The sequence below is a fragment of the Typopeltis vanoorti genome, chromosome 3 (genome assembly GCF_054136105.1).
Source record: "Typopeltis vanoorti isolate ZY-2024b chromosome 3, IOZ_Tvanoo_1.0, whole genome shotgun sequence".
NCBI lineage: Eukaryota > Metazoa > Arthropoda > Arachnida > Uropygi > Thelyphonidae > Typopeltis > Typopeltis vanoorti.
This window is the reverse complement of record NC_143551.1, coordinates 148,383,858-148,409,558: the sequence shown is the minus strand read 5'-3', so window position 1 is coordinate 148,409,558 and position 25,701 is coordinate 148,383,858. Positions and strand designations below refer to the sequence as shown.

General features: G+C 34.8%; 1 protein-coding gene across 6 annotated transcripts in view; it reads right to left on the bottom strand.

Moving 5' to 3' along the window:
• The window catches only part of Keap1 (kelch like ECH associated protein 1), a 210,987-nt gene that overhangs the window by 25,092 nt on the left and 160,194 nt on the right, over positions 1-25,701 (bottom strand). For all 6 annotated transcript variants that reach the window (XM_090416110.1, XM_090416111.1, XM_090416109.1 and 3 more), the window contains 2 exons: positions 23,505-23,710; positions 12,820-12,996 (listed from right to left, as the gene is read on the bottom strand). In XM_090416110.1, coding sequence (XP_090272236.1) covers positions 12,820-12,996; positions 23,505-23,710 — 383 coding nt within the window. The remainder of the gene's footprint in view (positions 1-12,819; positions 12,997-23,504; positions 23,711-25,701) is intronic.

Genomic DNA, 25,701 nt, shown 5'->3' with positions numbered 1-25,701 from the left:
AAATAATAATAATAAAATAACCAGTGGTGTACCAAAAGGATCAGTGCTTGGTCCACTGTTATTCAATCTGTATATTAATGATATTCGGAAGGATTTGACTAGGAACATACAGCTATTTGCCAACGATGCAAAGATAGGTAGAGTTATCAGGATTGCTGCTGATATGCAGTACTTGCAGAATGATTTGAATAGGCTGGAATTGTGGGCATGGGAAAATGGATGTCAGTAAATGTAAAATCATTCACTTTGGCATGATTAGATATCCAATGTTGTTTTTTATTGGTGGGATTATGCTAGAAGAAACTGATGAGGCTAGGGATCTTGGAGTGTTAGCACAGTGCTTCCCAAACTTCTGGATGTCAGGGCTCTCTTTGGAAAAATTAAAATATTTCACCCCCCCCCCCTTGAAAAAAATCGTAATATAGACATATATTATTATAATATTTATTGTATTTATATTCAATACAAAACATACACAGCGTATATTGCAAAATCAAAGGCAAATATTACATTTTTAGCATCTTATATACACATTTGACATGACGCATTATCTCATATTTTTATATAGATAGATATATTGTTATTGTACGTTTGCAGTACAAGCACATGAAACGTAAAATGATTAGTAATAAAGAAAGAATTAAAAACATAAAAGAAGTTTAATAACAATCTAATGTGATGGATGTTTCGATACTGCTACACCAATATGAGATGAAAAATTTTAAACTGCAATTCTTAGATTTCTGCTTTGAAATGATACTTATATGAATAATCATACATTTACTAATATTCATTAAGCGCCGAAATATGCAGGAAGCAAAATTTGTGAACCCCATCGATGTGTGATTTTTTCCATTAAAATATAAAAAATAACAAAAAAGAAATAATAAATAATAAAAATTAAAAAAAAAAATCTGCTTAGTCTTAAAAGATTTTAAATTTGTTTTCATTATTTCACGGCCCCCCTCAACAAAACCGATGCCCTCAAGGGGGCCGCAGCCCACAGTTTGGGAAGCACTGTGTTAGTAGATAGGGAGTTGAAGTTCAGGACCATGCAAAGACTGCAAATACAACTCAAAAGATAATTACAATATTGAAACGAACATTCACATGTAAAGATAAGGATGTCATTTTGCCTCTTTACAAGGCCTTTATAAGATCTCACTTGGACTATTGTGCGCAGGTCTGGTCTCCTGGTTTCTGTTGTGATTCTGATATATTGGAGATAGAGTGTTAAAAATGATATAAGGATTATGAAATACTGATTATGAAGACAGGTTGAGAATTTGTAGATTGCAAACACTAGCAAACAGGAGAAAGAGGGGTGATATGATTGAGACTTACAAACTTCTGAAAGGGTCATACAAGATTTCAGTTGATGGAAATTTTCAATTTATGGAGGGTGGGAAAAGGACAAGAGGGCATCCTTGGAAGCTGAGAATGAATGCATAAAATAAAAGTGGGTGAGGGCTAGATTTTTCTCTCATAGGGTAGTGCGCGATTGGAATGGATTGCCATTGGATGTTGTGAGTGCAAGCAGTGTGAATGAATTCAAGAATAAGTATGATAGCTGGTGCATGTAGTATGTGGCCTCACTCGATGAGTTCCTGGAGGTCTCTCTTAATAATAATAATAAAGCTAAACAGCTTCTGCTTATGAACAGCAGAGAACTTTGAGAAAATAAAACTTGATTCAATATCCTGCTGCATACATTAATATACAAACTTATGTAATTATAAAAACAATAACATGTATTACATATTCATTATGAACACATATATACATAGATACTAATAATTCAAATTAAGTGGATATTGAATCCAACATTATTTCAAAGCCGAATATAGAAACTATAAAAGTTTCAGCGGATCCACGTGTAAGCAAACCTTTCATGACAGGGGAAACTCGTGGTAAAGGTGGAATAAGCTCTGATCACTTTCCTTAGTATTTCCCATAATGTAAAGCACATCTCCTTGCGGACATGTATGATGCTATACATTATGGGAGGGGGTGGTGGACAAAGTGAAGCCTTTTGGCTCTTTATTTCAGTAACTCTTGGTGCCTTTTGTGATGTGACACCTTTTGGCAACTTGTATGGTAAAGTATAACTTCTGCATCACTTCAACCTGGGTATTTACATCTGGGTTCTACCTATCCCAGTGGATAGGTAGATCCAGATAATGAGACTGATGATGACAGATGAGAGCTCAACAAAGGTCGAAACTGGTCTGGGTAGTGACCCCCCCCCATAATGTATAGCATCATACATGTCTGCAAGGAGATGTGCTTTACATTATGGGAAATACTAAGGAAAGTGATCAGAGCATGCTCCACCTTTACCAAGAGTTGCCCCTGTCATGAAAGGTTTGCTTACGCTTGGATCCACCAAAACTTTAGTTTCTATATTTGGCACGAAACTCTTGTAGTTTCTCTATTCGGCTTTGAAATAACGTTGAATTCAATATCCACTTAATTTGAATAATTTTGCATTGCTGAAGTGAAGCCTTTTGGCTCTTTATTTCAGTAGATACTAATAATTTAATATGTTCTTAGTCTCTGCAGATGATAGCATCTGTAGAGAATTTATTCAATGATGATTGTAATGTAGCGCTGTTTTTCTCATTATATAAATCAGTTTATATCATGCAACTGCATCAAGCACTGCTCCAAATACTTTTGCAAACCATTTGTTGTCTAGAATCTGGGCTTTTAAGCCAGCTAATCCTTTATCAATCATTTTAAAGCATTCTGTCATCTACTCACAAACTATTTTGAGGGTTCAACTTCTTGTTCTTCCTCTGATAGTTCTATGAATTTGTATTCTTCCTTTGTATGAATTTGCAACAATTCAGTAAAATCATTTTCCTCTAAATTTAATTATTTTGTTCTGGTCATTTTGAAGGTCTCTAATTACATTTTCATGTTCTTCAGATTCCAAAGCAATTTGAACAAACTGGAGGGGAGGGGTTCTTCAGATGGCATTGATGCGTTTAACAACTCTCTAAATGTTGAGCTCTTTCCAAGACTATTTTAATGATTTGGCTTTGAATCCTTCAGTGGTCCTTTGCTGCTTGTCCAAATGCTCATTGGTAATACTTTTTAATGCCTGTATGTGAGGCCTTGATGTTGGGTTATATAAATTGTATTTGCAGGCAAGAATATCACATTTTATGTTTTCGTGGTAGTCACACATGGTTGTAAGGTGATTTGGTGCATTATCCACCAGCAGCAATATCTTAAATAGTAGGTTGTTTTCCCCATAGTATTTTTAGCCTTGCTCACAAAACGATGAAGAAACAAGCCTTGAAAAATATCTCAAGTCATCCATGCTGTTCAATTTGATTCCCATAAAGCAGGTTGTGATGCCTTTGAAATATTTTTGAAGGCTCTTGAATTTTTTTATTTTATTTTGCAGTCTCTAGCAGCATTTCCCACAGAAATAAATGTCCATCTGTCCTATAATATTTATACCTTGGCCAAGTTTTTTCCTTGCAATATGTAAGAACGATCTGCCATTTTTTTTTTATCCCAAAATAAACTCATTTTGTTTAGAACAAGTACTACACGGGTTCACTAACATGATAAAACTTGCACTCAAGAGAGAAACAAACTGGCAATGTCACTATCACCTGATATTAGCTAAACAAACACACACACAATTGGGATACTTGAAGTATCCCAATTTTTTTTTTTTGTGTGTGTGTGTGTGTGTGTGTGTGTGTGTGTGTGTGTGTGTGTGTGTGTGTGTGTGTGTGTGTGTGTGTGTGCACGCACAGAACATCTATACAGAACAAAGCATTCAATACCACCACAGCCAAAGCAATAGTCAGGCTATGCTGTGTAAATGATGTGTTTGGTACTTGTCCCATGACCAGGACACATCATTTTTTAATTATATATAAACTGTCACCATCCAAAAATAGACTTCACAATAGAAAAAGAAACCAAGTGTGTTATTTTTCTGGACACACAAGTTACATATCTTACAAATGGTTCATCATTTTTTTTTCTGTTTACAGAAAACTTACACACACACACTGGAAGGTACATGTAAGCATTAACATCATCCATCTATCCCAATAGTATGGCATTCTCAAATGTGCACATAAGGGCTGAGTTATTTGTTCTAATGATACAGCTTTTAACACAGAACTCAGTTATCTTCGCTGCAACTTTTTAGCTAATGGCTATAACTCCCATAAAATGGAGTAATACTACATCTTCCCTCATTCTGTTCTCTCATCTGACATACGAGATCACAAAATTATTCTCATCCCTTATATCCAGGATATATCTAAAAAAAAAAGTTACTCATAAATACAGTGAACAATTACTACAGAAAACCCATAGAACCAGAGATAGTTTGTTATAATACAAGGTTTCACTATAGTGAATTTAGTGTAAAAATATTAATTCCTTCACACCATTCACATGAAACAAAAAGAAATCAAGATATGAAATCATGGGGAACAGATCAAAGAAAATTGCAAGAAATAAAATAAATCACAGGAAATAACATCAAAAGAAATTACAAAAAAATGTTGCAAAGGAAACAGAACAGAAATAGAATAAAAGAAATGATGAAATAACACACAATGCAAAGAACATAAGAAAGGAAATCACTAGAAATAGAACAAAAGAATTTGCCAGAAATAAAAAGAAATCACCAGAAACATAGCAAAGGAAATTGCAAGAAATAGAACAAAGGAAATCCCAAGAAACAGAAAAGGAACTGGCAGGAAATCATACACTAATGACAGAACACAAATGATTGGCAGGAACTACACATAAAGCAGACAAAATAACAATATGAAGTACAACTGCAAACAATAACAGGAGACAAAGATAAGAAATAGCAGAGTATGAAATTTATAGAAATGAAAATTCAGAATTAATGTTTACATTTCAAAATGCTACGTAAGCTTAAATTAATGTCACTTATCTGAAAATCTTTTACATAATGTACAGTTTGTAACATCAAAACCAAAAATAACCAATAAATTCAAATTAATTTAAGTTAATGTAACCTAATGCTTATGAAATTTATGATTTCTACATTTAAAACACTTGACCAAAGACTAGAGACCAAAGATATGAGAGTCCTGAGAAAGATCAGAGGCGTGAACAGATGGCATCAATGGCAATATCATATTAAAAACGAGGATATTAGGAAAGAACGTGACATTGTCAGCATCCAGGATCTGATAATGTTGAAGTCTTGACAAGTAACAGACTGATTTGGAGGAAAATTGTAGATTGGAAGTTAGTAATGATGTAAGTTTTTCATGTAGTACTATCATATCCTGTACACCCCTTGAGGGTACATGGCAGAAATTTGATGATGATGATGATGATTTCCCACAATTTTTTTTTGTTCACTTCGTCATTTCCAATTATAAACAGAAAAGAAACAGAAGTCATGAACATTAGTCAGCTGAAGGTAAAAGAAATAGAATGTCAACTGTTCCAGAATGGACAGATACCCGATGATGTACAGTTGGCATAAACTGATACTGTTTTCTAAGGACTGTAAATTAAATTTTTTTTTTTTTTAATTCGAAGTTCAAGTAAAAGTTATGAAATTTGTTTGGGTAGAAGGTCAGTGTCTGAAAGATTATCTATGGAGTAAAAAAAAAAAAAAAAAAAAAAAAAAAATTCTGATTTTAATTATAAAAATCTAAATTATTAGTCTGCAGTCCTGTTCTTTTCTTTTAATTCCCACCATTTCCTTTGTCTCATGATCGTGAAGTCATTTAGTAGAGGAGAGGGCACTCGTGTGTAAGAAGAGCTCCAGATTTAGATAAGTATTCTTGGAATAATTAGGTATATATGAGTGTTTGTTTGAGTAAGAGCTGCTGTAAAAGTTGTGCGCTACCATTATTATCAGTGTGGGGGATTTTCTTTTACTTAAACTTAATTACGAATTCGTTGTTATTATTAGACTTTAGAGTGTTAACCAGCAGATTAAAAATGGCGGCGGCTTTGTCATTCCATAACTTTAACTCAGATTTCAGTCGTTTCATTAAGTATGAGGTATGTTATATGTATTCCTTCGATTACATAAATGATTTGTGGATGTTTAGGGCGGATGGAAGGAGGGTGTGTGCGAAGTGTGACCTGAACGACGAATTGATGAATGCAAATATGAAATTGATGACAGAAAGTGTTAGTAGCGAGAATGTCGCAGGGAAAATGAATGCACATTCGAAAGAGAAGGATGATGTGAAAGAGAGGCGAAAGAATGTTAAAAAATCAGTAAAGAAGAAAACGAGTGATTTAAAAACCATAAGGGATGTTAATAAGGATGAAAGTGAGGCGAGAGTGGCGGAAGAAACGAAATTGAGAGAACGAATGACACTAAAAATGGCATGTTGCAGAAATCGAAAGAATGAATGATAGCGAAAGTTGGACGCATGTTCCGAAAGTACGGAAGCACAGAAGGATGAATGAGAGTGAAAGTGAGAAGAGAGTGTCGAGAGTTAGAAAATTAGAAAGAATGAATGATAGAGAGAATGTGACACAAGATTCAGAAGTTGAATTGGATTGGATGAGGAAAGAGATGAAATTAAAAAAATTCATAAAAACTATTAAAACTAATCATGATGGTACGAAAGAATTAACAAAAGATGAGTGAGTTGCGTTATATGACGACTCCATTATTAAAGGTGTGCTGGATGATAGGATGCACAAGGTATATTTTCCAGGTGGTAGAATGAGTAGAGTGATTGAGGCATTGGATATGAGGAAGGAGCGACGAGCAAAGGAGTTGATGGTTTTAATCGGCACGAATAATTTGACAGAGGACAAAGAGCAAGTCAGAATGAATGTCAGGAGGCTGCTTAGAAGGATAAAAGAGAATAGTGTGACAGGAAGGGTAGTTAGCATGTTACCTAGGTATGACTGTGGTGAGATGAGGCAGAGAGCAAGGATTATGAATGATATGCTGACTGAAATATGTGAGGAGATGGGAGTACAGTTTGTTAACGTGTGGAATGAGTTTGAAGGAAGAAGTGAACTGTATGGGAGCGATGGACTGCATTTGAGTGGTTATGGTGCGAATCGCTTGGAGAGACTGCTGCTGGAAGGTAGAGAAGTGAGTAGAGTGAGAGAGAATGAATCAGATCAAGCAGGAAGTGATATGGAAGAGCAGGAGAGTAAGACAGGAGAGATTGAAGAGGTAGTTATGAATGAGGAAGTGAGTGGTATGAGTATAGAAAATGAGAAAATGGGCATGCAAGAGGAGCAGGGAAACGGTGGATAGGGGTACACAGCATGAGAAAGGTGGATGCTCCGAGAGGAGGTGTGAGCATGTGTAGAAAGGAAAGAAATAGGATGACCTGGGATCAAGAGGAAACTTGATCCCAGGTCATGCTATTTTAAGAAAAGCATTTTAAAATTAATAAGCAGAAAGGGAAATTGTCCCAGTCGAGCATGGAGAGATCACATCGCGTGAGTGATATCAGTGGAAAACTAGCTGTAGATCCAGAAATGAGCTGTTTTGTTTGTGTACAAATGCTAGAAGTATAAGAAACAAGGCAAATGAAATGGTTGCCTTAATTGCGTTTGTTCACCCAAAGATTGTCAGAATAAGTGAGACATTGGAAGAGTTTGGAAGAGTACGACATCCTGACAGGAATAGAGATGGAAGGGTATGATGTGTTTCATGAGGATAGAAGGGGTAAAAAGGTAGGGGAAGGGCTGTTGATGATAGAGAAAGAGTTATGTCCATACAAAGTAGAGATACAAGAGAGAAATAGTGCAGTGGTTTTGAGGCAGTATGGTGTACAAGTCTTGCACTCAGTAAAGTTCCTAAGGAGTGGAAGGAGGAGAGTGAGCTCAAGCATCAAACTATAGGCCTATCTGTGTGTCAGGTGTTGTGGTTAAGTTGTTGGAGAAGCTTGTGAGAACTAGGATCCAGAGCTGGGTTGACAACAATGGTATTATCTTTAATGGACAGCATGGATTTGCAAAAGGGAGGTCATATCGGTACACAATAAATAACGGAAAAAACTCACGTAGAAAGATTATTTATTAGTATAATTTTCGCCTGTGTGTCACAAGCATCCTCAGTACATTAAGCTCAAAATTAAACACTAACTGACAATTCCAAAAAGCGCCACCTAAGTAGCTGGTGTAAGATAACTAAAAAGGTCAATAACTTTCCTTAAAAAAAAAAAATAAATAATAATAAAAAGTCAGGAAAGATTAGCTGATTTGTAAAGTACTATCTCCCATAAAGGGGGACAGATGTAAGCCGTCGGATCTGTTTAAGTTAGGAGAATGAAGTAGAGTTTCACATGTTTCTTTATAAAGGCGTTCCATGAGAAACTGACTTTTGTGAAGAACTCTTGTCTTTCTCCAATGAACTCTGTGTCTAGTGAAGATGGCATGTTCAGAAAGTCCAGCCTGATCAGCTAATCTTTCCTAACTTTTTATTATATTAATTTTTTTTTTTTTTTTTTTTTTTAGGAAAGTTATTGACCTTTTTAGTTATCATACACCAGCTACTTAGGTGGCGCTTTTTGGAACTGTCAGTTAGTGTTTAATTTTGAGCTTAATGTACTGAGGATGCCTGTGACACACAGGCGAAAATTATACTAATAAATAATCTTTCTACGTGAGTTTTTTCCATTATTTATTGTGTACCGATATGTCTACTCACGGTTTACCTCTTTTAAAACTTAAAGGGAGGTCATGTTTTAGTAATCTACTTACTTATTACAATAAAGTGACTGCTTCCTTGGACAGAGGAGAAGGATACACAGTAATATACTTGGATTTTGCAAAGGCTTTTGATAGAGTACCTCATGATAAACTAGAGCAGATGGGGTTGGATATTAGATTAGTGCACTGGACTGGAGACTGGCTAGCTGACAGGTATCAACAAGTTGTGTATAGGGAAGCGATATCCAGAAAAAGGAAAGTCACTAGTGGAGTGCCACAGAGGTCTGTTTTGGGGTATTTACTGTTTAATTTGTATATTAACGATATAGGTGAAGATTTGGAGAGATATTCAGTTGTTTGCAGATGATGCAAAGTTGGGAAATCATGAAGAGTAGTGAAGATGTTGTGGCCTTACAAGAAGACTTGAATGAATTGAGTGACTGGGCACGGAAATGGGGATGTGAGTTCAATGTTGCAAAATGTAAGGTTTTAAAATTTAGAAAGCAAAGATGGGATGCAGAATTTATGCTTGGTGAGGATATATTGTTGGAGGTGAAAAAAATAAGAGATCTGGGGGTGACAGTGGATAAGGATCTGTAATTTAGGGGACACGTAGCCAAAATTGTGAAGACAACACAAAGGCTTCTGGGAATGATGCAGAGGACATTGACGTGTAGAAGTAGGGAGATTCTTGTTCCGTTGTATTAGGCTTTGATTAGGCCACACATGGACTATTGTGCCCAGATTTGGTCACCTGGTTTTCAGAAGGATGAAGAGATGTTGGAAAGGGTCCAAACGTGACTGACTAAGGTAGTTTCTGACCTCTGGAATGTCGAGTATGAGGAAAGATTGAGAAGATGTAATTTGCAGAGTCTGTTGGACAGGAGGAAGAGGGGAGATATGATAGAGACATACAAGTTATTAAAGGGTTGTTATAGGATCAATGCTGGAGAGGTTCTACAGTAAATAGTGAGAGATCGGGGGAGAACCAGAGGTCATCCCTGGAAACTGTATAAAGAGGGTGTGAGTAGGGGAGTGAGAGGCAGGTTTTTTTCATGCAGAGTTGTGAATGATTGGAATGCCTTGCCTGAGAGTGTGGTGTCTGCAAGGAGTTTGAATGTGTTCAAGACATGGTATGATGAGCTGTGTGTGTGATAAAAGGACCTCCCAGATGAGTCTTTGACTCCATGAGGTCTTGGGGTAATAATAATAATAATTAGGAAATTCAGTTTATTGTAATGAAGACTTTTAGCTTTTACTGTTTATAATAGTCAGCTTAAAATAGCACTGGTTCTATGGGAGTTTCCACAGTGCATAATTTCGATAGTGATGCTAACTAGAGTGCATGTATAATGTTCATGCCACTTTTAAACCACATCCAATTAGCAACCTTCATCTCTTCTCTAAAGAAGATCTCTTCATCCAATCCACTTACACATAGTGTGCTTTGGATAGACTACTAAATCTACTAACATTTGCCTTGGAAAATGTAAAAAGTACATTCATTATTATTATCATCACAAGACAGGAATGGCAGATTATGCTCCGAATATTCCATTACAGAAGTTGCTAACAGGCCTAATATACTATACTTAGGATCACAATTGACTACAAATCACCCTCCTAATTTATCAAAGATTTCAGAGATAGTCATCTTACCACATCTAGCCTAACTTGTCTGAATTAACTTAATTTTCTCTGACTCTACAGAGTGCCATGATATCCTATCAATTTTTTCAGTTATTTGAATTGTTTCTACAACTGCCTGGTTGAGTGCTCTGTATTTTATAATAAGTATATGTTCGTGCTATGAAGAATGAAGCAGAATATTAGCAACTTAATAAATAATACATTTATTTTTTTAATGATGTTTATACTATGAAGTAATACAATGAATAATCACTAACATGCTTTCACTATATAATTTTATCGTAAAAATTATTGCTGGCTCAGTTGGCTAAGTAGTTAGCATACCTGCTCTCCAACCAAGCATGTTTGATTCCCACCATGGGCGTGATTGTTTTCATGTGGAGATTAATTTCATTGCATGGTGTGAGACCACTGCCCTGCTTACTGGGCAGTGGTCTCACACCTTTTTTGAGCCATCCTGAAGTGGCTCAAAAAAGGTCCATGTTTGATCTCTAGAGCAGGGTTTCTGGACTATGCAAAAATAAGTAAATAAAAAATTACAAAACAAATATCTAAAATTGATAAAAATGGCAAAAAAAAAATCCTTAGTTCAAACATGGTACAAAATCTATTCTTCTTCTTCTTCTGCAGCTTTTCCCACTTAAGTAGCGTCACTGTTTGTGGTGAGTCTCCTCCACAACCTCCTGTCTTGGGCTGTAGCCACATCCAAGTTCTTCATCCTCAAGTCCTCCTCCACCATCTCCCTCCATCTCTTCTTTGACCGTGGGTGCTTCCTCTTCCCCTGCACATCCATCTGCATGACCTTTTTTCCCACATACTCTTCCTCTCTCCTCATCACATGACCAAACCATCTCAACCTTGCCTCCTGTATCTTTGCTCCTAAGTTTGTAACTTTCACCGTTCCCCTTACATAATCATTTCTCAGACGATCCTTTCTGGTCACACCGCACATCCACCTAAGCATTCTCATCTCTGCTACCTCCATCCTGCTGATGTTATTTTTCCTCAGGGCCACAGTTTCCATAGCATACGTCATAGCTGTTCTCACTACTGTCTTGTGGATTTGCCTTCAAGATTGATCGGAACCCTCTTATTGCATAGCATTCCAGCCATCTCTTTCCAGTTCCTCCATCCTGCTTGTATCCTGCATCCCACTTTCTTCTCAGCCTCACCATCCTCTTTCATTGTTGAACCTAAGCATCTAAAGTCACTGACCTTCTTGATGACATTTCCTTCCAGCTCTAGATCTGTTTCCTGGCTGCCATCCACTTTGCAACACATATACTCTGCCTTACCTCTGCTCAGTCTCATATGTCTCTCTTCCAGTACTTTCCTCCAACTTTCCAGTTTAGCTGCCACTTCTTCTCTTGATTCTGCACACAGCACGATGTCATCTGCATACAACATAGTCCAAGGCGCGTCTTCTCTCACCTCCTCCGTCACCACCTCCATCACAATATTAAACAGGAACGGACTTAATGCTGACCCTTGATGCAAGCCAACTGTCACTGGAAAACTTTCTGTTTCTCCCAGTTCTCCCAGAACAAGAGTTCGAACCAGCAGGTTCGAACTCTTGTCTTCACATTTCTGTATATCTCACTACACCAACCTGACATATTTCTCCGGCACCTTCTTCTCCCTCAAACACTTCCAGACTTCTTGCCTTGGCACTCTATCATAAGCTTTCTCCAGATCAATAAAAACCAGATGTAGCTCCTGTTGCTTCTCTCGAAACTTTTCCATCATCTGTCATCGATTGACCAGGCATGAAGCCAAAATGCTCCTTTGCAATCTCCACCTCCTTCCGGAGAAATATATTATAGGTTTATAATAACCTTTTGTAGGTTGGAACCACACATAAAATAATAAATAAAAATAACTGACAGCATGAAACTGATATTGTATGGGTGCATATTGTAAACTATATTTACATTTTACTTTGCTCAAAAATATTTCATTAACTTGTAAAAATTAAAAAAAAAAAGTGCTTAATTTAAATAAAAGACTACCCGTGGGAAGTTTTCGGTATTGAGACCACATTATAATATAAATAAGGAGTTTAATAAAAAATAAACAATTAAAACCCGAGAAGTTTCATACATCGTAAGACTTACATCATCAGGGATAGTGGTACATAAAAGTTTTACACAATAAAAGCCTATTAACAATCAATTACACATATTAGATGTGTTCTATAGCTTCACAACTGTTAATTGTTAATAGGCTTTTGTTGTGTAAAACTTTTATGTACCACTACCCTTGATGACGTAAGTGTTAAGTATGAAACTTGTCAGGTTTTAATTGCTTATTTTTATTAAACTCCTCATTTATATTATAATATGGTCTCAAATTCGCAAACTTCGCACAGAACTGCTAAATTACAGAAACTTATGTTCACATAAAAGACTACCTGTTTAACAAACACAAAAATAATTCTGTTTATTATTTAAAGGAAATGTTTATTTGAAAGATAAAGGATTTATTTACTTATTTATTTATTTTTACCTAAGGCATAGATTTTGCCATCTAATACTGCCACGCAAAGAGCACTTCTTGGTGAAAGCATGGGAGACACAAACTGCCATTCATTAGTTTCCGTATTGTATTTTTCAACAGAATTTAACTGTGAAGTACCATCATAGCCACCAACTGCATATATATAAATATCCAAGGCCACAACACCTAAAATATATAAATACACCATATTAAAATATGTATGCTTTTAATACTTCCTTAAGAAATAAACAATCAGACAGTAATGCTTATGTGCCCTAAGATCTTTTCAAAATAAATATGTGATTAGTTCTTATATGTGATAAATGAGTACATCTTACAGGGATCACAAATTGAGAGTTGCTATGATCCAAAAGATGCATGTGTTGTGTAGCATGGATACCTTTCGCAAGCATGTACATAGTGATTTGTTCGTGCTATGAGATATTAATAAATTTATAGTATAAATAACTTTTTTTAATATCTAACATTTTGCTGTTTGCCCATTTGTGTATATCTTTTTTTTATTGAAGGAAAAGAAACAAACTAAAAAAAGCAAACAAATATATTTGTCTAAGAAGCAGCTAAATAATATGCAATAACCTTTTAAATTAGCATCCAATTTCACCACAATGAATTTGTACAACAATGAAATAAAAATGTCCTCAATAGAAAAACAGCTGATGGCCTCTTATGTACTACATATTAGATGCAGTTGCTTTACAGCATTATTATTCATGTGTATGTGAATGTGTGAAAAGCCTATTGGTACTTGTATATTTGAATGGAAAAAATTTTTCATTCAAATTTTACATTTGAAATTTTGAATTTTCATTTGAAATTTGAATTTTATTAATATTTTCTGAATTTTTTAATTTATTTTTTATCTGGTCCAGGTGACTCTGCTCTAGAGACCAACTATGGAAATTTTTCAAGCCACTTCAGTCCTCAACTAAGTGGGATTCATTGAAATATTGGATGATGAAATTCATTATACATGCATCCAAACCAAAGGCAGGATCTGAACTTGCAGCCTGTTAGGTTGAAGAGTGGATATGCTAACCACTCAGACAACCAAGCATGCATGTGCGGGATCGATAAAAAGAATACTTTAAACATTAGAAATGAAAGGGGAGAAATGCTAGTGGCATGATTACAAAAGAAATATAAAAATTCTGAACACCTTTTTTCAAAAAAGCCTCAAAACAAATTGATGTAGGATAACAAGAATGAAACAGATTACATGTTAATGGATGAACTACATATTGTACAAGACAATTATTACAAACATATTATTCAAACAAAGTAAGATTAAATAAAGATCAGATAGTTCAAAGTTAAATAGTAATAAGTTAAGAAATCAAAATTAAATTAATAAATAAAAAAAGAAAAAACCTTGGAAACCAAAAAAAAGCAGAATTTCAAGTAAATTTAGAAAGACATTAAAACATGAACCAAACAGAGAATGATGAAAATCTGTATAGTAATGAAAAGGAACAAGAAAATATATTAAATAAGGATACAAAGACCTAATAGGAAAAAAAAACAAAACAAGAAATATAGAACAAAATATATATGGTATAAGAAACAAAGAATAGAATGAAATTTGAAATAATGAAAAACGATAAGAAAGGAAATAAGGAATTTTAATACAAAATGGTTAGAACAATTTAAAATAACAGTCTAAAAAAAACAAGAGTTTATTGGTATAGAGAGAAATTTTATATAACAGCTGTAAAAGATGAAAAGGAATACTGATAAAAATGCTAAAGATAATAACAACTAGTTACAGATTTATCAAGAGTTACAGTATCTGATCAAAAATATTCAGACACCTCTTATGGCGCATAAAGGTATAAAGAGAAGTGCACAGTTTTGTAATCTTCATAGACGAACATCAACAGGAAAATGGGCCATATCGAAGAGTTCAGTAACTTTCGACCTGGCACTATTATAGGATGCCACCTCTGCAACAACTCAATTCATAAAATTTCTCCTTGCTGCAATCAATTCTAAGTGATGTTAATGCAAAGTGGAAATGCCTGGAAGCAACAACAGAATAATCATGACCTGGAATGGAACTGCCAAGTGAATGGTGTGAAAAAATCCGAAAAAAAAAAATCAATCCAAAAACCAAAATGTCTCTGCAAGCAATGCAGCACAGCAACTGTTTCTTGGAAGCTGAAGAACATCGGTTTCCATAGTTGTGCAGCAGCAGCACACCAGCAAGGACACTAATTGTCAGATGGAGTGATGTAAAGCTTGCTGTCACTGAATTATGAAGCAGGAGAAATAGATTCTCTGGAGTGATGAATCACACATTATCATATGGCAGTTTGACAGCAAGTCAAACTTGGGCAGATGCAAGCAGAATGCTATCTGCTTGAACATGTTGTTCCAACTGTGAAATTTAGAGGAGGAAGTGTCTAGGGCAGTCATTCATGATTCCAGCTAGGCTCTCTAGTTCCAGTGATGGGGAATCATCACAAGGGTCTATAATTACATTCTAGACAATTCTGTGCTTCCAACTTTATGGCAACAGTTCAGGGAAGACTCTTTCCTGCATCAAGATGACAATGTCCCTATCCACAAGATGAGATCTGTGCAGAATGGTTTGATGAGGTGGGTGCTGAGGAACTTGAGTGGCCTGCACAGAGCTCTGATTTCAATTCCACTGAACACTTAGGGTGAATTGGAGTGTCAAATGTGAGCCAGGCCAAATTGCCTGACATCAGTGACCAACGTCACTAATGCTCATTTAGAAGAATGGAAGGGAATTACTGCAGCAGCATACTGAAATCTATGGAACGCTCCCAGAAGTTTAAAAGACATTATGGCAGCAAAAGCTTCCCTTACAATCAAGATGATTACCCCTTATGGGCAATCATCTTGATTGTAAGGGAAGCAGCACTCCCATGGACCCCTAGCTGGATCTATCCTCTCCTTCTACTACTTTGAGGAAGATCCACTTACTTTAATCTTTCCTATAATTCCTTATCAGCCAACTCTTCTTATACCCCTATGCTATTAGAGTACTCGAGGGCCATGGGGGTCTTTTCATTTCTGGCCTTACAACTATGCCCTCTCTATAAATCTTACTATAATTCCTCTATAATCTACTCTTTCCTCCTTCAATATACCCTATTCCTCCTATGGGTTTATATTCGGAAGTAGGCTAGTTCAAAAGCCTTAAGGTAGCAGTGAACTATTCCATCGTCAGGCTAGTCCCCTGGCATGGAGAACATAATTCTACTAGTAAGCTGACAGAAAATGATAATCAGATTGAATCTATATGAAACGATCCTGGAATGGAAAATGTAAAACAAAAATGGAAACGACAACATATAATACACATAGCAAACTGGAATGTAAGAGGAATAGTATATAAAGAAATAGAATTAGACCAATTACTAAATGAAAGAAATTTTAAAATAGCAGTAATCACTGAAACAAAAAAGAAATTAAAAGGAACCATGAGAACTGAAAATTTTAATGTGATATACAGTGGAGTTGAGAGACCAAAGAGCACAAGCAGGAGTCATGATTTGGATTCATAACTTCCTTTCAAAACAGTTAAAACATTATAAATTATGGAATGAAAGAATAATAGAAGCTAGAATAAAAATAGATAGAGGCTATTTAACAATAATTGGTTTATATGCCCCAGAAGAGGGAAGAGAACAAGATAATATTGATTTTTATAATCAGCTACAAAACATATATAATAAAATAAATAAAAATAATTACATAATTTTAGCAGGAGACTTAAATGCAAGAATTGGAAATACGAAAATTAATAATAATATAGGAATACATGGAGAACATACTCCAAACAGGAGGTAAAAAATTGATTGACTTTGTAGTTTATAATAACCTAAAAATAATGAATTCCTTCTATAAACATAAAGACATACATAAGTATACTTGGGCAGCAAGAGGATGGAAATCAATATTAGATTATTTTATATTAAATGGAAAGACATCAAAATTTTCACTAGATGTTAGAGTTCACAGAGGATATGAAATAAGCAGTGACCACTTCCTTGTTAAAATAAAATTAAGATTACCACCTAAACGGCTACAAATAACAAGAACACAAAGAAAAATTTAAACATTTGTTTATAAAACTAGGCTATTGAATGACACAAATGTACAATGGCTATATGAACAAAGAATTAACCAATATCTAGACAAAATAAAACAAAATGAAGAAATAGAAATAGAATGGCTTAATATAAAAATGATACTAAATGCAGCAGCAAATGAAAGCTTAGGAAAGACCAAAAAATTCAATAAAAGGAAAAAACTGAAGATCTGGAATGACACAATGAAAGAAATAATCAAAAAAGACAAAAGAAGCCTATCACAAATGGTTAAGCAGTAAAAGATTAGAAGATGAAATAGAATATAAAAGAATAAGAGCCATAGCTAAAAGAGGTCAGAAAAAGAGAATCATGAAACAAATTTGTTTCTAATTTAGAACATGATTTATATTAAATAAGACCCAATGTACATAAAATTTTGAAACACTTAAATGCAGATACCAAAGAAAACATAAAATTAAACACTGAATTGAAATTAGAAGAATTTCTAAATTACTACATAGAATTGTGGACAGACAAATATTTTAAAAAAGACAATTGGCAAACAATTAACGAAATTGAAAAGGAAATAACTAAAGAAGAATTAGAAATCAGCCTGAAAGAAACAAGAAACGGAACATCACCTGGAGAAGATAAACTAGGTTCAGAACTATATAAATATGCAGGAACTAGATTCAAAGAAAGACTCTTATTATTTTTAAATAAAATTTATTCAACTGGTATCCCCCCAATAGAATGGAAAAAAGCAATTGTGATTGCTATCTTTAAAAAAGGTAATAGAGATGACCCTAAAAACTATGGAGGTATCAGTATACTAAATTCCTGTTACAAAATATATAGCGGAATCGTAAATAGCAAACTAATGAAATATTCCGAAAACTTTATTTTAGAAGTACAGAATAGATTTAGAAAAGGACGATCATGTATAGACCCTGCCTTTTGCCCTAAAATGAATAATAGAGAAAAGAAGAGAATACAATTTAGAAACACATATTGCATTTATTGACTTTGAAAAAGCATTTGATGAAGTTAAAAGAAATATATTATTTAACATATTAAAAGAAAGACAAATACTAAATAATATCCTAAAAGCTATCACAAGTATATATGAAAATAATCAAATACAAATAAGATTAAATCACAAGCTATCATATACGAGAGAGATAAACCAATGGGTCTGACAGGGATGTCCCCTCTCAGCAACTCTTTTTAATATCTACTTAAATGAAATAATAATAAAATGGAATAAAAATTTACATCAAGGAATTAAACTTTCTTCTACAGTACACTTAAACACTCTCCTCTTTGCCGAAGACCTAATAATAATTACAAATTCCGAAGATAAACTACAGAAAGCTAATTTAGATCTAAATGAGATATCCAAAGATTATGGCATGATAATATCAACAGAAAAATCAAAAACTATGGCCTTTTGAAGGACAAGATCCAGCAAGAACAAAAATAGTAATAGATAACAAGATCTTAGAACAGATGAATTCATTTAATTACCTAGGATGTATGATCACATATGAAAATGAAAAAGATATAAACGTAAAAATAGCAAAATATTTAAAAATAACAGGTGTAATTAACTCTATATTTAAACCAAACCTAGTTCAAAAACAAACCAGACTAAAAGTATACAATACATTAGCCCTACCAGTCTTAATGTATGGAAGTGAAATCTGGACAATAAAACAAAAAGACAAACAACAGCAGAAATGAAGTTTATGAGAAAAACTGCAAAGTATTATACCCTATTTGATCACAAAAGAAACGAAGAAATTATGAAAGAATTAAACCAAGAACCAGTAATAGAAAAAAATAAAAAAATATAAACATAAATGGATGGAACATGTTCAAAGAATGAAAACAGAAAGATTAAAATCAAGGAAGATGAAGTTAAAAATACACTTTAAAAAAACACAAAAAAAATAAGAAGGTACCTGAGGTCCAGAAAAGACGTTTTTCTTTTTGTATAGCAAACAGGATGGATGCTAAGGTGGAGGAGGAATGAGATGTGTGGCAAAATGGAGAACACATCATCAATGTATCTTGGCCAGATAAAAGGTTTGGGAACAGCAGTATCACAAGCAAGTATTTTAAAATGCTCCATATAGAAACTGGCGAGAAAAGGAAAGAGGAGAGAACCCTCTGTTGGTGTATTGATGCTGTGGACTCTTCCCCCTTTCCTTTAAATTAGCCAAATAGTTAGCTAAATCTTTAACACCCCTACCCCACAACTGGCCATACTTCATCTTATATAAAAAAAATTCCACCCACTTCAAATCTTTAATCTAAAATTAAGCTGTACCAATGTCATGATTAGTTTTGACATCACTTCTTTATTCAGTAATGGAGTAAAGCACCCCCCCCCCCCATTGAACTATTTAATTTTGCCATCCATGTTTCACTTGCAAGAGTATACATAAACAGATAGGGATACTCTTGCAAGTGAAATATGGATGGCAAAATTGAATAGATCAATGTGGGGGGGGGGATGCTTTTTTCTATTATTCTCTGACCATACTAATCATGACATTGGTACAGCTTAATTTTGGATTAAAGATTTGAAGTGGGTGGAATTTTTTTATATAAGATGAAGTATGGCCAGTGTGGGGGAAGGGTGTTAAAGATTTAGCTAACTATATGCCTCATTTAAAGGAAGGGGTAAGAGTCCACAGCATCAATTATGGAATAAAGAAGATTATTCTTTATGAATTTTGGGTTGTTCACATATCTGGGGGGGGGGGGGGAGAATTAAAAAGGGACTTTTTTTTTTTAGTTAATACAGACCATGAAGTAAGAAGTATTGTTAATGTTTTCTTCTGGAAATTAGTGGAGGATTCATAATCTGAAGGTTTGCAAGTTGTATTATTTGCTAGTACTGAGGACCTCAGTGGCATTACCCTTATTAGCTCTAGTAATGATTACATTTTTGTCTTTGGGTAATTTACAGAGCAAGTAGAGAGATTTCTTTTATACAGCAAAACTCGCATAAGGATGTTAGTTATGTCAAGCATGTTGTTGGCAAAATCTGAAAGCAAGTTACAGATGCCACATTTTATATGCATCAACAGGTATAACATCAAAATTTGATGATGTGCTATTGATAAGTTGTGACCTATGTAGGGATGCTGAAGGCTGTTTTATGGAATCTCCTGGAAGAAAAGTCGATGAAGATAGGCTGAATGTGTAGCTGAGAATTAGATCTGCAAGGGATGTCATATTTCTTGATGTGTTTGCTCCTCACTTTTAGAAATTCTTTAGAAGCAGAGTTATTAGAAATGTCAGAAAGGATGCTCCAAAGTTTTGAGTTAAACTCTCAAACAGAAAAGAGTTCTGTTTGAAGAGACTTTAAGACTGCATTGGTAGCAATTAGATTACTAAGAGTGATAGTTATATATTCTCATAGCTTTGTGTTTAACTTTGGCCACAACTTTGCAAGAGTGCCTCATCACTTTTTGAGCTTAGACCTCATGACACACATACAGAATGTGGCATCTGCTACCTCCAGCTGACCATACTTCATCTTATATCATGACTAGTCTTGATTAACTGTGTTTCCTTCTAAATTCTCCAATATTTCCCTTCCTGACCCCCCCTTCCAAAAAATGATGTATTGATTTTGGAATCTATATCAGTTTCTTCACTTGGAAGAATACATCTAAACAGATAAGGTATAATAATGGACTATCTTCTGCAACAGCCAATTTCTACATGGAGCATTTCATAAACCGAGCCTTGATAAGACCTCATCTCGACTACTGTGACCAGATTTGGTCACCTAGGTTCCTTCTTGATGGGGAGGAGGAGGTGGAGAGGATCCAGAGGCGAGTGACTAAGATGATAGCAGGTCTATGGAATGAACCATATGAGAACAGATCGCAGATTTGCGGGTTGCAGAAATTAGTTGATAGGCGGAAAAGGGGAGATATGATTGAGACATTCAAATTGCTAAAGGGTTTCTATAGGATTAATTCAGAGGATATTTTTGAGATCAGGACTGGTGGTGGGAGAACTAGGGAACATCTATGGAAGCTGGGTAGGAGTGTGGTTAGCAGGGGTGTTAGAGCTGGGTTCTTTACTTTTAGAGTTGTAAATGAGTGGAATAAGCTGCCAGAGTCTGTTGTGGGTGCTATGACGGTGAGTGAGTTCAAGGCAAGGTATGATAGATACTGTGAGAATGTCATATAGTTGTGTGGACATGATGTTTAGGGCCTCCCTTGATGAGCCTAAGGACTTCCTGGAGTCGCCCGTAATAATAATAATAAAACATTCTCTTGACAATGCTGTTCTTAAACCTTCTATCTGGTTAAGATACAATGATAATTTGTTCTCCATTTGGCCACACAACTCAGACACATTAGACTCAATCTCCTCTATCTCAACAGCCAGCATTCCAGAATTCAGTTCACTATGGAAAAAGAAAATAAATAGCAATAGTCTTTTATAGACTATTGCTATTTAATCCAACACCTTCCCAGTGACAAGTTTCTGTAATTAAACTGAGTTAGCATATATCTACATGGGTAAATAGATTTAAAATAACAACAGAAAAAAAAAAATCATTTTTTTTTAACGAAAAAGTAGAATAAGTAATTTAGAATGGATTAGAATTTTTTTATTTATTTATTTTTAAATATATTTTTTTCACCATAATATACTATCACGGATAAATGCACATAGACAATGCATTCACACACACACACACACACACACACACACACACACACACACACACACACACACACACACACACACACACACACACACACACACACACACAAGGAAACTAATCCAAATATTTTCTAATTTTAATATTTGCAAATATTTTGTTATAATAAAGATAATTATACTATGTCACAGTATACCAAAAACTTAGAGCAACCATTTTTTAAAAAAGAGAGTCCACACTGACTTAGCAAATACTGCAAAATCATTCTTTACAACATTGGAGAAAAGACCTGACAAAAGCCACATGGATATAAATGCTAAGTTAAAATAAATTCACTATACTAAACTAGTTTAGTATAGTGGAAGTCTAGTTGGGTATATCCACAATTCCTGAGTTTGTTATAGTGAAAGTCAACTGTAATTTGCTGGCATTATTCGATAGTAAAATTGTTAAAAAATCAAATGGTTAAGGAAAATATTATATAAGGAAAGTAGACTATTTTTCAATTTCACATCTTTTTTAATTAAAAAGAATTAAACGTTGCTAAAGTGTGATATCAGGTAAAAAATTTACTACTTAATTCAAACAAGAATTCATTTTTTCTATTAAATAAGCAGCAGCAGCTACATTTCATATTTTCTTTTTATATCAGGTTCAATGACCTGAAAGTAACTTGTTTCATAGGAACCTAATGACATAACAGGGCAGTAAATCCCTCTACATAGTCTGTAAAGTACATATATTCTCTAGCCAGATTGCCTGTGTTGTGGGATGAAAACCCTGAGCTTCTGGGGGGTGGGGGAAACCCTGTCACCTCCAAATGAGACATATAGCTAAAAAGTTCTTATCAAGATTCTATGCATCCTATACAGTATTCAAACACAAGTCTCCACACAAAGAGTGTTGTTGTTAGCAACTGAGGTATACACACACTATCTTCACCGGGCATCTACAGATGCCGTATGGTCACTCTGATGCTTGATGATGTGCCACACCAGGCCTCACCATGTAGTCCTGTTGTTTGCTTTTCTGGCGGCCTCAACTCTCTGAAGATCAGTCACTCCACACACGCCATCCATCCATCTCATTGATGGTCTACCCCTGCCTCTTTTTCCAGGAACTTTACCTTCTATTACTGTTCTGAGAAGTCCCCCTTTCATCCTTTCTGTGTGTCCAAAATATTTTAACTCTCTTCTGTCAATATCTTTAAGAAGCCTTAAAGTTCTGCTGATCTTTTCTAACACCCATTCATTTGTATGCTTTTCAGTATATGATATCCTCAACAGCCTTCTGTAACACCACATCTCAAAAGCAGATATCCGTTTCTTATCTGACTTCTTTAGGTTTCAAGTCCAACATCCATAAGTCGATGTTGGAAAAACAACTGCATCCAAAATCCTCAACTTTGTTTCCATGAAGATAGATCCATCCTTCCAGATTTTAGATAGATCTCTGAGACTGTTGTTTTAGCCATTCCTAACCTTTTTCTGACATCTTCTGAACAGCAATTCTTCACATTGATAACGGATCCCAGGTACTCAAACTTGCTGACTTCCTCAATTCTTTCTCCATTAAGGTACACTTGTTTCTCAAGAGCTTATCTGTTTGTATTTCCTTTGAGAACCATAATCTTTGTCTTGCTAGGATTGAGTTGAAGTCCTCTGTTATTACTGATCTTGTTAACTTTGTCAAGAATTAGTCTTAGTTTTTCCATGTCATTACAAAGGAGTACTGAATCATCAAACTGAGGTATGGAGGTTCATTAATACATTAAACCAAGTTTTTTAACTAAACCAACTGGAACCATTTGTTTACATCTCTCAGCAGCAAATGTTAACCAATAGATTACTTCTTTTATTTGTTTATTTATTAAGGAATGTATAATATGAATATATTAGCTAATTAGAACACATTACCTGCTCCACTTCTTGTTGTGCACATACTAGCTACAGATGTCCATTCTTCTTTTTCAGGATTATAGCACTCCACTGTATTTAATCGGACAAGTCCATCATATCCTCCTACAGAATAAAGCAGCCTCTTGACAACAGCTACCCCTACTCCAATGCGTGATGTAAGCATACTGTTTACAGAATACCATTTGTCTTCTGATGGTTCATACCTATTATTAATATTAAATAAAAAGAAAACATCTTCAAAGGATATGAAATGTATTAAAATTAAGATTTAAAAAGTAAGTATACACTACATGGCATAAATATCATGACTTTTGTAATCAAATTATACTGCAATGAAGATAATCTGAAGCTGTGAATAATATCAGAGTACTATTAGCATAAGAGATACTATTTATATCAGATGGTATCTCTGCATTATAACAGTTTCAATGTGAAAACAAGTAATAAATTCAAAATAAAAATAACTACAAGGGTAGTGATTTTTATATTAGTAAAAGCTGATCCAAAATAATTTCCCTCCCCTTAGATAGCATATAATCCAAGAATGATTTATTAAAGTTCTAAGAAAAATTTCATTATTATCATCTCATCTTCCTTTTCCCTCTTTTATCTTGCAGTGTCGAGGGTTTATTAATCATTGGACCTCAAACTGTTCACAGGATAAGGTGATCAGTCCGTAGTGTTGAGTTCTCAAGGCCGGTTTGCCTGCTTTGCGGGATGAAAAACCCCATGATAGACTGGGGGGAAAAAAACCTACTGTCCACGCCCAAGACTGGCTAACTTGGCTATGGCTGAGGAAGATCCTTCAGCTCCTCACGTCACCAACGGGAATTGAACTAGGACACTCCTTCCCCAGACATGGTTGTGAAGTGCAGAGCCACTAGGCTAACTATGCAGACATTTTAATAATAATAATAATTATTATTATTATTATTATATGGGCATATCCAGGGACTACAAAGACTTTTGACAGGATTTCACATTATCTACTATTATTTATACAATGCTATCATACCTCCCCTTAAGTCTGTTCATTGCCAAACCATTCATCTCTCTCCAAGCAAAAAATCTAGTTCTCACACACTTGCTAGCTATCATACTATTTCCAGGGGCGATCTCCCTTCCTATCATGTACTGAAAAAGTTTCTGTATTATTACTATAAAATCCTTTTAATAATTTATATTTCTATCATATTTCCCTCTTCACATCCAAACTTTGCAATCCACAAATCTATCTATCACAGGAAGCACTCTGCAGACCAGTCACCCATCTCTGAATCCTCTCCATCACTTCCATATCCCCATGAAACTGAGGCAACAAAATTTGTAAATGATAGATAATTCACAAGTGGTTGTATTAAAGTTTAAAAAACAACTTCCTTAACCCTGCTTGTCATTGTGTTTCTTGATATCTTAATGATCTTTTGAGTTATTCTGGCCACTTCTGCAATGTCTCCTAAGCTTCAACTCTCTGTCCACTGTCATACCAAAATCACTAACCTCACCAATTTCCTACAATACAGTCCTAATAGTATAACATACAGCTTGAATCTCCTCAGACCAAAGTGCAACAGCCATTATGATTTGCCCAAACTACATGCCTGATATTTAGATCACATTCTGCAGGATATCTATATCAAGTTTATTAACTGTTGCTACCCTAGTTTTGTATCACCATCAACAAACAACTAGACCCCCCCCCCCCACGAAATCATTCCTAATATCATTAATACATAAACTGAAATACAGACACACCACCGGTCACCTGCCTTTTCATTAATTCAGCTCAACCATATACAAGCAGTTAAACATATAATTAAAAGCTTTTTCAAGGCTTGTAGATTTATATAAGAATAAAAACATTTGCATAAAAGTGAAGTTTAATAAAACATCAATTTGAATATCATATTTAGTACTACCTTCTTTTATAATGTGGTTCATGTAAATAATAAGTAACAGTGGAAATAATGTACAACACTATCTTAAGCTTCATTTAACATCAGATTTACTGTGCATCCTTTAATCATAACCTGATTTGCAACATAAATATGAATTATGTTTCTTGTATAAGATTCTACAGGCACACTATATAATACAGCTCTATTGTTCTGAACTTTTGCAACATGTCCTTTGAGCTACAACTCTGTCCACCATCATCCCGAAATTCCTAGCCTCACCAATTTCCTATACTGCG